At 31.1% G+C, this 13,529-nt stretch overlaps 1 protein-coding gene across 2 annotated transcripts in view; it reads left to right on the forward strand.

Moving 5' to 3' along the window:
• The window catches only part of LOC129976267 (1-acyl-sn-glycerol-3-phosphate acyltransferase epsilon-like), a 50,356-nt gene that overhangs the window by 14,267 nt on the left and 22,560 nt on the right, over window positions 1-13,529 (forward strand). The window contains exon 2 of one of the 2 annotated variants that reach the window (XM_056089751.1): window positions 5,217-5,327. In XM_056089751.1, coding sequence (XP_055945726.1) covers window positions 5,230-5,327 — 98 coding nt within the window. In that variant the 5' untranslated portion in view covers window positions 5,217-5,229. Of the gene's footprint in view, window positions 1-5,203; window positions 5,328-13,529 lie in introns of those variants that run through there. The other variant, XM_056089758.1, reaches the window with a different exon arrangement.

The raw sequence follows: 13,529 nt of genomic DNA on the forward strand, positions 1-13,529 counted from the left end.
GTAAAAAAAAAAGCAGCAATCCTTTTTTTTTTTTTTTTTTTTTTTTTTTTGCTATTTAAATGAATGATGCAAGGGATTGTCATAATTAGGGTTGCGTGTATTTATTGTGACTCCAATTATAACACATGGAAAAAAAATTATTTTTATTTACAATTCGTTTTAGAAAAATAATTTTATTTATATTTTAACTAAATAAATTAAACATTTGATTTTTACTACGAACTTCACAGAGGCAGTGTGCGAGAGCGTTCCGAAGAGATGGAGAGAATAGCATTTTTTAGAAGCTTCGAGCGTCAATACCCGGATGATGAGCGGCGGCGCCAATTACGTCACACATAGCCTCGACGGAGCTTACAGTTTACAGATATTTGATATGATTTATGACAGGGATTCACAACAGGATTATCTCTCCTTATACTGTGGAAACATGTTTAACAAACATTAAGCATTTGTTAAGCGAAAGGATTTTTTTCCATAGGGAATCCATTTAAAAAATGTTCCATTTCAAAAAAATGTTGCATTTCAAAAAAAAAAAAAAAAAAAAATCAGAAAAAAAAATAATAATTTATAATTATGTACTTTACTATTCATAATGCCTGCTTTTTTTCACAAAAAAAGAATTATCTAAAGGCATTTGTCATTGGCTACGTTTCAAACTTTGGGCCAAACTAGACACGATATTATCGATATGGCAGACGAAACTATTGAGGAGTACCTGGTATCGGAATCCTGAACCTCCTACAACTAAAAAAACTGAAGAAAAAGTATAATAAATTTATTTTAACTGAAAGTAATTTTCCTAAAAAGTTGATTCATCTAATACTGTTAGTTAGTGCTAAAAAAGTGGGAGGGGGGGAGGCAAAGGAAGAGAAAGATTAAAACATTTTGATGCCTTGTATGGAATAAACTCTTCGCATGTCCTACATCTATACCACTTCATGCCTAGGTCGAAGTCGGGCGGCGCCGAAAAGGGTTGAGCCGGACTAAACCATCAGTGCATTGATAATAATCAATTTCCTTTCAGTGGAGTCTTGTCAGAAGCGTGCGAGCTTAACTACTTTCACTAGGGCTGGGTTTTCATTCAGTAGTGCTGCAATTTCTTTCAGGGCCTGCCATGGCTTCTTTAACCCTTTAAAGGACCATTTTTTTCTAGTCATATTATGTTAAAATATTTTTAGGCTTGAAATTAGAATAAGAAAAGGGATTCATTTTTCTTATTAGATAAAATTAATTTGATTAATTAATTAATTTGGTTAATTAATAATTATCAAATGAAGACACATCATTTTGTGTAAAATAAAAAACTAAAGTATCCAAGTTTCTGTCTTTCTAAAAAAAATTGTCAGAACTTATGCCAACCTACATAAATTCATACAAAGATTGAAAAATTTGGTGGGAAGCATAATTCCCACTGCCCTAGAAAGGGTTAAAGTTACTACATTCTTCCGGGCTCACTTCAATTTTCATTCCGGCTGGCTTTTTTGTTTTCTTTAGGCTGGGGCTCTCGTCTGGTTACCTTCATTTTTTTTCTCGCTACTTGGGCAAACATCTTGACCAATTTCTCTCTGCTACTAATGGCGGAGATGGCTTTACAGCTTCTTCATAAAACTAACATGCTTCCCGCCCCCACTTCATAATTTACAGCATTATCGTTAAATGAATTTGTAGCGTGTATTGGTACTGCCTTGTCAGGATGATGCTTCTTTACAAAAAGTGCAATAATGTCCTATGCTTTTCAGTATCTTACTTATTTTACTAGAAGGTTGTTCTCTATTATTTATTCTTCTCCTGGCCAAATCTCTTTGCTAGCAATTTACTGTGACACGGAATGCAGCTTCATAAGCTGTTCGGAAGTTCTGGCTGTGTTCTTCCATCCAAAGACAAAATCTTGTCGATTAAGCCTCCAAAAACACTTGTTGAAACCGCTTTGAGTCACATTTGACCGTCCAGCCAAAACTTCTTCCATGTGGACATAAGTGTTTTCTTCTAATAATCGCTCAACACAGACTGATAAAAGACATTACAATTTGTGACGTCAGCTGTCCTTGTCAGCAGTTTTGAGAAACATTGTTCGTTAAACGATTTACTTTTTCATATTTCGATTTGCTCTTTATGTAAGGTTTAACTGTTGCTGAGGAATATCCCAGTGGTAGCATTAAGGATATAGGGTGGAAAGGATTTTGATAAGAGAATTGAGATTTTTTTTAACGCTCCGTTTGTTAAACTTAGAACCATTTCGCAAACAATGACATATCTGACAAGCAGATCGAATTACTGAATTTTTAATTTTAAATATGCAATTAAGTAAAAAGATTAAGAAATTTAAAATCCGAAATACCCTTATATTATTATAAGTATTTAAATAACAATTAATATCCCAAATGGGATGTGCCAATCAGGAATTTAAGTAAATTCGTAGTCAAGAAATTAAGTCAATGACGAGGTGCTGAATTTTCGTGAGTGAATCTTGCTCTCTGAAGTCATGGTTAACCCTTTCTAAGGCCGTGAGAAGTATGCTTCCCACCAAATTTAACAATCCTTGTATGAAATTATGTAGGTTGGCGTAAGTTCTGACAATTTTTTTTAGAAAGGCAGAAACTTAGATGCTTCAGATCTTTATCTCCCACAAAATAATGTGTTTTGGTTTATCACTTAATTATTAATTAACCAAATTAATTAACCAAATTAATTAATCAAATTAAATTTATCTAATAAGCTAAATGAATCCCTTTTTTATTCTAATTTCAAGCCTAAAAATATTTTAACATAATATGACTAGAAAAAAAACCGGCCCTTTAAAGGGTTAAATAACTAAGAAGACACCTGAGATGAAACATAACTTTTCAAATTTTCACAGAGCTGAGAAAGGTTTTATAGAACAACTATGAGATACGCCTCTCCCCGCCCCACAGACATATACAACACATCCCCTTGAAAATACGAAACATACTTCTTAATCTAGAGATTGCCCTATTTCCTCCTGTCCCTCCTCTTGGCGAGCCTAAACTTCCACAGTAGACTCATGATGCTGGATGTAATGCGTATCGGAAAAATGTTGGAACGGTAACCATAATAGTATATAATAAATATTTGTCCTAAGCATTTCGAAAAATTGGAAAAACTACGTTAAAAATTAGGATTTAATACACTTTCCGACATGAAACATGAACAAAGGAAATTAAAGAGAAGAACATCGTATATCGAAATTATGCGGATAAGATTTTAATCCTTAGAATTGAATTTTAAATATTTGGAAGAAGTAGTGTTTTCTTCAATTTTCTCCAAATATAAAATTTTTACTTGACTCTTGGTATGTGCAATGGGAGTAATTAAGATCTAATATTACTGAATACAAAATTCGCTGAAATTCGGATGTCTGAATTTTTCAAATATTTGTCGCCAAATTTTTGGCATATGTGTGTTTCTCCTGTTTAAAATCATTCACTTGAACGAGTCATTATTTTCACATATAAAAGCTAATGTCTGCTTTCAAATCCAAGATTACTTATTGTGAACTTAGGTCAATTTTGAAAGAATTTTATGTAACATAATTAATTGCCGAATTAAGAAAAACAATAACTGAGAAGAGATGCAAAGTGTTAGGAAGAAAAAAATTAACCCTTTGACAAATTTACTTAACTTCCAAACTAGATGACACATCCTATTCGAAAAAAATTATTGGTATTTTAATTCCTATTAATAATATAAAGGGGATTTGAGATATTGGTGAGGCCGCGGTGGGCTGGTGGTAAGGTCTCGGCTTCAGAACCGGAGGGTTTCAGGTTCGAGACCCGATTCCACCGAAGAACCGTCGTGTAAGGGGGTCTGTTGCACGTTAAATCCGTCTTGACCAAACGTCCTCCCGCTGGTGTGGTGTGGAGAGAGGGGTGCCAGCTCAGATGTCGTCCTCGTTATCTGTCCCCGGGTTCAAAATTACGAGGTCCGTCCCAAAATAGCCCTAGAGTTGCTTTAAAATAGGACGTTAATATAAGTAATATTAAAACTAAACACAGACTTTTCAAAGCGTTTTTGTATTATAGTATTCGCAAACATAAATCAAAAACAAAATAGCCCTAGTGTTGCTTCAAACGGGACGTTAATATAACTTAAATAAAACTAAACTTGAGATATTGGTGTGATTTTTGCATTTTAACCCTTTGCACTCGGAACTCATATTTATTCACTTAATACAAGGACTTTTTTATAGCTCCAAAAAATATATATATAATTGTTTTATGTTGAATTTCCCCGAAAAGTTGATCTACATCTTCTTATCACTCTAAGTATTTTTATCAATCAAAATTTAAAAATACAATGTCAAAATGATGCATCGCCTTGAAGGGTTCCTGAGAGAAACCATTCAATTGTAAAGGCTTAAACTACTTAACACTTTCACTTAATTGTAAATTTAAAATTTAATTATTCTATGCGTGTACCAGACACGTCATTGCATGCGAAAGGATTAGCTGTGATATTGCCCTTATATTTTCATACGGTCAAGGATTCAAAAAACATTAACTTTTGTCTTAAACAACAATCATTGTTTTTCCACTCATAGTGGAAGGTCAATTCAAGCATGAAATTCATGATGAACTAACAGTTTCAATGACTAAAATTATGTTAAAAGTGCTTTTATTTCATCGCAAATAATGTTTCATAATTGAACAAAAATAAACGCAACTAAACTAAACGAAACGGAACAAAACCAGAAATTTCAGTTTCGTTTAGTTCATGAATGCCATAATGGAATTTTCCATACCTAAAGTTTCGTTTTGATTAAATCGCATTTCTCAAATTTTATTATCAAACCCATTCAACGGTGAGTATTAAGATTCTTTTCTTAAGAAAAAGAATATAAATTCTAGAACTTTTTTTCCCGAATTGAGTGATGAGACTACATTCTCGAGTAGATTTCGAACATCAAAGGGGAAGAGAGGAAAAAGAACAAAGAAATAGTGGAACATTCCAGCGTTTTATGTTTTACGTGTTTGTTGGAAAATCGGCTCTTAAGCCACTCATATATAATTTATGCACGACCGAAATATTTCTCTTGGTTTTTTTTTTTTTTTAGCAGAGGACTTGAATCCTTATCACGTACATTTCTGACGTCACGAAAAACAGTAACACGCTGAAAAGTCAGATTTATTTTATCTTCTGGCGCTCAACGTGAGCGTCAAAACTGAGTTTTAGTATAGAAATTAGTCTTGTTATTATAGAAATAATCTAGCCATGGAAAAGATGTCTTTGTTGTGTGGGAAGTTAATGGACAAGTGGATTATTATAGCGAAGCAATTTTCAGAGATAATTGAAAGGAATCGTGAAACAAGGTAATTATTGCGAAATTTTTCTGTGAAAGGTTTTTGTGAATTAAAATAACTAATCTAGTGACTAATAAGATGTTTTATATTTACTTATTTTAAATTATTTTATATGCATTTACAATACCATTTTTAGTATCATATCTCTACTAATAATAAAGCAGTGTGTACGTTGCAAGAAACAGACCATTAAATCTAAAGTTACTAAATTTAGGTCTTTAAAGAGAAAATTTGGCAGATAATAGGGATTTAAGGAAATTTTTAAATATATTATTTTACAACAATATATTACTTTGTTATGAAACTGAAATCCCTTTCTTTTATTACTAGAAATATTTCATGCTACGTTTTTTTTTTTTTTTTTTTTTTTTTTTTGAGGATGAATATACGAAAATAGTTTACTGTTTGTTGTTTTCATTGATTTTTTAAAGCTGTTTATAATAAAAAGTTTAGCATTTTTCTGTATTTGCAACTAAGACTTTACGAAGCAATGATAAAGATATTTTTCAAATACATCCATTTTTAAACATTGTTACATTTTCCTGTAATTTAGCTTTGTGTAAAAAAATATATTATCGTTGTTAAAATTTGAAAATTGCTTTCTCGCTGTAGTAAACTGAATTTTTGTTTAATCAGTGAAATTTCTTTTGAGGAATCTTCTAAAATACTTTGCAAATTATGAAATATTTTGTGTAGTGCAAATAGAATTTCAATACAGAACGATTCTACTTTCTATATTTATACTTTTAATGAATGTGTTCAGTTTCAGCAAGAAAGTTAATGTATTTCTGAAAGTTTAAACACTTTCATTTTAAATTAAAATTCCGATTTTTTTTTTTTTTTTTTTTTTTTTGCGATATGGCAGAAAATTAGAGCAGGGAAAATTAAGCAATTAAGTGCAATGAATAGAAAAGCGCATAACTTCTAAAATAGTACAAATTACAGCCTATCAAAACTTGAAGTTCCAAACACTCTTTGCTTAAGAAATCAGTAATAACAAAATAATATATTTAATTGAAATTTTTAGTCACCATTAGTCCCGGTAATTCAACTGGTCATTAAAGAAGGCAAGTTTAGAATAAAAGTATTTAACCATTTTTAGTTTGTGCTTTAGTTTTACTGTGAGTGGGATAATGGAGGAGAATTTGCATCTTAGTCGCTTTAGTCCTCACATTTGGAGCATATTTGTTGCTGAATTTCGGTAGCTTATCAAATGTAAACGGTATTCGAGTGTAGTATTCTTTTTTTTTCTCATCTATTGCCTTACTGTGTTATAAAATTACTAATTAAAAGCCAAACTTCTGCTTTAATGATACCTACTACCTCCCCGAAAATTGGAATTCGAAGCAGCGATGCGAGTTCCATTTTCCCCCACTGCGGAGGTATCGTCCTCGTCATCTGACCGCAGCCCAAAATTACGAGATTACCCAAAATAGTCCTAGTGTTGCTTTAAAATAGAACGTTAATATAACTAAACTAAACGTCCTCCCACTGCGTAATTCTATTGGTAAACAGTGAATTTTTAAAAAACAGAAAGTATGGGCAACTGATATTGTTATCAAATTGAACGAAGCTACTTTTTAAATATATATGGATACAGAAGAAATAAAAAGATAATATTTTTCTTTTTTTTATATATTTAAATTCAAAAATTAAACTTTAAGGTATTCATTGTTTTTGCAATTCTTGTTGAACTTTTCCAGTTATAGTAGGTGCAGATAATTATCTTCTAATATTAATCAATTTTATTGTATTTTAAAAGAGTTTTCAAATGTAAATTATTTGTTTCAATAAACAAAAGTAATCTTTTTTTAAATATTTTTTTAAAATTTCAAATAAATTAAATAATAAAGATAGATGCCAGAAAAGGCGTTAGTATTCAAATAATATATATTTTAGCCAACCATAATACAAATGAGATTCCTTCTACCTGCAAATGTTTATGAATTAATTTGAATGACCGATGTACTACGACAGTTATAACGGGTACTGCAATGAACCCAAAATAGCTTTCATTGCAACAAGGCTATAATCTTGCCTCTTACTTAAGAGAATGTGCCGCCGATAGAGTAGAGGCAATTTAACAGAATACTAATATTAAACTACCATTAAAGAAGCGAGAACCTGCTTACTTATAAAGCACCTGAGGTAACCCCGTAGAACATATACTTTAATTAAATTGTAATGATATTGTTTTCTGCTTTTTGATTTTTAAAAAGGAAGCTTTTTTTTGGCATAACTAGGCAATATAAAGCCCACCGACAAATCTTTACCTTGCAGTGTTTTGAATGATTTTAATCGTGTATATCACTTAGCGCAATTAAAAGTATGTCAGTCTGTAAACACTATCATTTAAAAGATCTACTGCTGTCTTTTTTCCGAAATTAATCATTTCATCACAAGTAGTATATTATGCCACTATTAATTTGGTGCTCCAAGGTAAATTTTATATACTTTCGTGCGGATAACAAAAGTAATTCCGGAATACATTAGTTGGCTCCCAATAACATAAAAGTAATACTCTCTATCGGATTCTAATCCGCTAACTTATCTGTGCTTTGCCTTGTAAAATATTCTATGTTTCACTGTTCCAGTAAGACTTTTTAAAGCTTTTATCAGCTAGAATGGGTCAGGAATTTCAAGGTCATATTTTGATTATCCTTTTTGGTAATCTTTACCAGTTCACTAGGCAGAATAATCAGTGATTTAGCTTCTCTTCAACCATTTAACTTTTGAGGATTATTTGAATACTACGATATCTCCCAGTTTTACATTTTAGGCTCTATTATTTTCTATTTAATTTTTTATGCGTGTATTTTATCATGCATAAAAAGGCTAAAGTTTATTTCCCTGAAGTACAGTCACAAACAATAACAGGCCTGATCACCAGAGTCGTTTTATCAGCTAGCTAACTTCCTAGGAACCCCATTCTATTTTTGAATTTTCATTTGATTTATACATTTCTTGTTGCTCAAATTTTAAATTAAAATCAAGAAGCATGTTGCATTTAAAAGTATTCAGTTTTCGAAATTTGCTGACCGAATTTCATACTTCAAAATTTGTTTACAGAACATCACGTTTTTTGGACGTATGCAAATGGTTGACTGACACACAAATCAATAGCCCTGACCTACTTTTTATTTAATGCTTTAGAATGTAGCTAACATTTTTTGTTTTTACTATTTTGTTTAAAATTGTTTTAAAATCTTAATATTATTTTATAATAAGCAAGTCAAAGAATCCAGTTCTCTTGACGCTGATGAAGACCAAATATTTTATTAATGTTAATTAGTGGTAATAGTTTATTTTTTAAAAATTTATTTAAATAAATATTAAATTTAAATTTAAAAATGCCTGATTTTAGAACTTGAGTAGACGAAAAGAGGCTCTGAAACTTGTATTACCTGAGGGTCCATACAGGGCTTCAACCGGCCTTGCAGGTGACACATAAAAATTGAATGACCAAGCTGCCACAAATAATATTGAAACTTTCACAAGAAGGTACATTCTGTCATCGACACTGGGACTGTTAAATTCGCTTCTCTATTATTGTTACTGTTGACTGAATCAGAAATATTCTCACTTGTAACGCATTTTCTAAATTGTAGAGATAATTTTGAAAAAAAATCATTTATTAAAAAAATGGAACAAAAGATTCTTTTTTTAACTAGTGTATCACGAATCAAATTTAATGCCATTTATATCTGAGTCACGGTGGTCTTTTGGTTCGAGATCCAGCTATGAGATCATGGGTTGGAGGTCTAATTGCACAGTGAAAAGTAATCGTGAGCTAACTTTATCATATATTAAATTTATCAAAATTACCTACCTAAGTATAGTGTGAAAATTTAAAGAGTTGAATGCTAGATCAGATTTTATCCCTGTCTAATCAACATTGGAAGTTGCGAAGCCCCATCTCTCTCTTAGTTTTGAATTTACGAATTAGCCATGTTTGCTTTGTGCATCAGATTATAGAATTTTCGACATTTAAATATATTATGACGTCAAAATATTGAATACATCGGTCAGTCCCTAAGCTCATATATGGATTAAAGTAGAAATGAATGGCCCATATAGATTATTTCACACAATTAGACATTTAATAAATCCATTGATCAAAGGTTCACTACTAAATCTAGACATCAATCTGTCAAACGAAATTGCCTATAAGTATATTATAAAATCTCGTTAAACAATATCTTTTGGAATTCCAAACAGAAATTTTATTTTCATTGTCTAAACTTTTAAAGAAAATGCTCTTATTCACATATTTATACGTTGGGTATAAACATGTTTGAACAATAACATTCTGCAAACATTTCACGAAAATCTGACAATTACAATGCTTTCATCGCGGATTCTCGACATTTTCCATCCTCTAAATCGAGTTCATTTTTCTTGTTCAATTCAGTTCAGTTCACTTTATTAGCGTCCCATTTTAAAGCAACACTACAGTTATTTGGGGAAGGACTTCGTGATTTTGAATGCGGTTAAATGAAGAGGACGACAACTGAGCAGGCACCTCTGTCCTAACTTCCACGTCACGTTTATTTTTCTTAATGACCTAACACTTGTAATCGCAAAAAGTATAAAATCATTGATTTTCCACGAAAATTTGCAAATATAGACATTGATGTGGAAAATGGAAGATTCACATATTTTCCTACTTGACTTGCAAGATTTTGCTTAATATATTTCGGGCCACAGTCAAGTCAGTAATGTTTCCCAGCGGGTCCTAAATGATTTTTTTTTTGTAATTATTATTCATTTGACATCAAATATGCTCTGGGATATATGATTTGGTTAAATTGTTTTATTTTTAACACTTTTTAGCTTTTTCGATGTCGCTCACATATGAGCGACATGACAATCACATATTTTATTACTTTAAATTTGCGAAAACCAAGGTTGAAAGATGTTTTCTTATAGGCCATATTATCAGACACTCTTATAAAATATATTTCAGTGTCGCTCAATATAAAACGACATGGCTGTAAAGATGAAAATGTCCATCAAGCACGTGTATGCGATGCGACCCTCCGGGAAATGTTACAGACGCGGAAATAAAAGATTAATTCTCAGTCTAATGCGATCTGACGGGCAGAGCGTTAATCTTTTACTTTTTGCCCTAATGAACATAAATAAAAATGAAAATTCATTAATAATTTGTGCTTTCAAAGTGAAAAAAGAATTGAAGATTTCTTGATTATTAGAACTGTAATCAAAAATATAAATTATTTTTAATTACTGTCTTATTTAAATGGAACTATTTTTAATATTTCAAGCGATTCTATTTTTTTCTTTCCGAGTTTTTTTTAATTAAAATTTGGATCTTCCTTTAAAAAAAATAATGAGTGGACAGTCAACTTCATGACGGTTATTAAAAACCAATTGGTCACTTTTTCGAAATTTAAAGAAATCTTTTGGTGCAGATGTTTTTCTCATTCACACGGAAGTTTTCATTTTAAATTTTTAAAAAATGTAGTAGGTTAAAAAAGGGGATTTCTGTTTTAAAATATTTTATTGAAAAGTATTTTAGCCGATATTTTCATTATTTGTCACTCTATTAAAAACAACCAGTTATAAACAAATTTAGATTGTATCCTCTGTGAAAAGCTATTCAATAACGTTAGTTCTATTTTCGTTAGTCATTAACTAGTTAATGAGTAACGAAATAAATTTATATAAACAAAATCAGAATGTTCTTCATATATCGATTGATAGAAGACAGAAAAACAAACAAACAAAAATCGGTTCAAGTGGCATTAAATGCATCGTATGGAAAAGGGGTACAGTACAGCTCTAGGAATTTTTAAAGCATTCTTTGAACAATGACTGACCTTTAAAAGAAAAGTATATGTTAGAAATATCACATAAGCTATGGTTTAAATATTTTAGATCTTGAATTAATTTACGCATACAATTCTGGAATGATATTCCCTTCACTGCAGTTTTGAAATATAAGTTGTGATAATTTTGTGATAAAAATAAGACAATGATCGAGAACTGACAAACTATTATAAAGTTTACTTATTAAGTTCTTCCTACACATAAATATTACTAGCGATGATTTGAATTTCAAAATATTACTTATTTTGAAAACTTTTATATGAAGAAAAAAATTTGTGCCGCTCAGTTGAAATGGTGAAAGTACAGAAGATGCTGAAAGCAGCACTTTTGTCAAAACTAATTCTGGTTGCATGTCTGCCTTCGTTCAGTTTATTTTTGTGCCATTTTTAGCAACCATTCTTCTGGGTGAAAACTGGAAAGTAGAAATGGGGAAACTGCAATTTATCATGACTCCCGAATCGGAAAATTTTTCTGAAGCAGCAGTCTACATTAAAAAAAAATTATGAGTTATTATATGTAAAAGCTATATATGGATATAATATAGTGTATAGTATTATATAATATATAGCATATTTTAGCAGAAACCGAATGCATGACCGAATAGAAAAAACTTTTGAAATTTTAAAACTGATTTAGTTCACTGTGGGACGCATCATTTACATGCAAAGAAATATTTCAGTCTACATCGCGATATAAGAACAGAAGACATCAAAATTTTTTTCTTCAGTTGTTTAACTATGAGATTTTGATAGGGATTTCTTTGATACCTGGCGATTTAGTCAAGAGAATTTAGGTATCTCTAAAAGAATGTTGTAAGTGCTAATCTCTTTTTCTTTATCTCTTCACTAAGAGCGTAAGAAAATGTTGCAGTGAGCAGTTTTATCAGACAAGTGAAAGATAATAAGTGAACATCAATGATGATAAAAAAAGCAACTACTTCAAAATTATGAAAAGTGTAATTGTTGCTACAAAGAGTAATTAGAAACAATGTAAGGCACCGAAATATATTAAAATTTTCCTTTACATTGTAATAAAAGGAAATATTGTTCAGCACCAAAAAAGAAAAAGAATTATTCCATCATTTTATTTAGGAATTCTCATCCAAAAACGCATTCTTTATATAAAGGATCCTATTTTATTTCATATAAGACTCCTCTCCTTCTTTTTCGAAAGTGATATCAACATACCTTATTAACAATTTAGACACTGGAAAATATAAATGAATATAAAATGATTTGTTTCTGTAAGTACTCGAAGGACCGATTTCAAAATTGTTAACATATTTTTTAACTTTAATTCCAACGATTTTGTTATGAAAATGTTGTTTATAAAATTGCCTTGTACGAGAGTATTTGTTACTAGGTGCGAGATAAGAAAAAGGGAACGTTAAAAATCACATTTATATATATATAAAAAAAGTATGGGACAAAGGAACAATTCATTCTGTATTGCCCAATATATTCCATATTATGCGTCGTATTAAAATGAAAAACTGTATAGCCGTAGGCTGCCTCTAATTCCTAATATTTCAACAAAATTGAACAATATTGTATGTGAGCTATGTTTTTCCCCTAATGTATCACCTGCTCCGCGATACACAGCATCATTTTGCTAGTTTACCCGGAGTATCTAATAAGAAAAATGGAGTCAAAGAATGGGGAGCATGCCACTAATTAGTCAACCATTTCTGAGGTATAAAAAAAAAATGCATACATATTTCAACATATGGAGGAACTTTGTGTAAAAGAATGAATCAAGACATTGCCTTTTTGACATCTGAGGTATTCGGGAACAATTAGTAATTATTTTCTCTACAAATAACGCCCCATGATCAGTGAGGTGAGGGGGAGATTAGGAAGTGTTTTCCTCCGTTCTCTCGATTTGTTTCCTTAGTCGATAAATCGAAAAGAAAAAAAAGAAAAAGTAGAAAAGCGGGAGTGATTCCGCCAAAAATTTTTTGCATACACTCTAATAAAAAAAATATCTTCCTTCAGCCGGCAAAAGAGAGAGAGAAGAGAAAAGTTAATTTTGCGCAAGACAGAGCGCCTCAGTCAGTCAGTTAGGCTATGAGCGCTTGAAAGGCAGAAACAAGAGTTCCTTTCCACACAAGAGTTTTGTGTGGAAAACTCTTGTGAAAAAACTTTCCCACAAGAGTTTTGTACTCCTAAGTATACATACTAAATGTTATTTTCCTAATGCATACTAACTTTCATACTGAAGATCGCGTACTTAACTTCATTTTCCATATAATTTTTAATTTAAATTGTTGTATTTTTTGAATTATAGCGTTTACATGCTCACGAAATGACAAATCGACAGACTGTCAATCTTTTTGCCAATTTAAATGCAAAATTTGACAAC

The sequence above is a fragment of the Argiope bruennichi genome, chromosome 1 (assembly GCF_947563725.1).
Source record: "Argiope bruennichi chromosome 1, qqArgBrue1.1, whole genome shotgun sequence".
In the NCBI taxonomy this organism is placed as follows: Eukaryota; Metazoa; Arthropoda; class Arachnida; order Araneae; family Araneidae; genus Argiope; species Argiope bruennichi.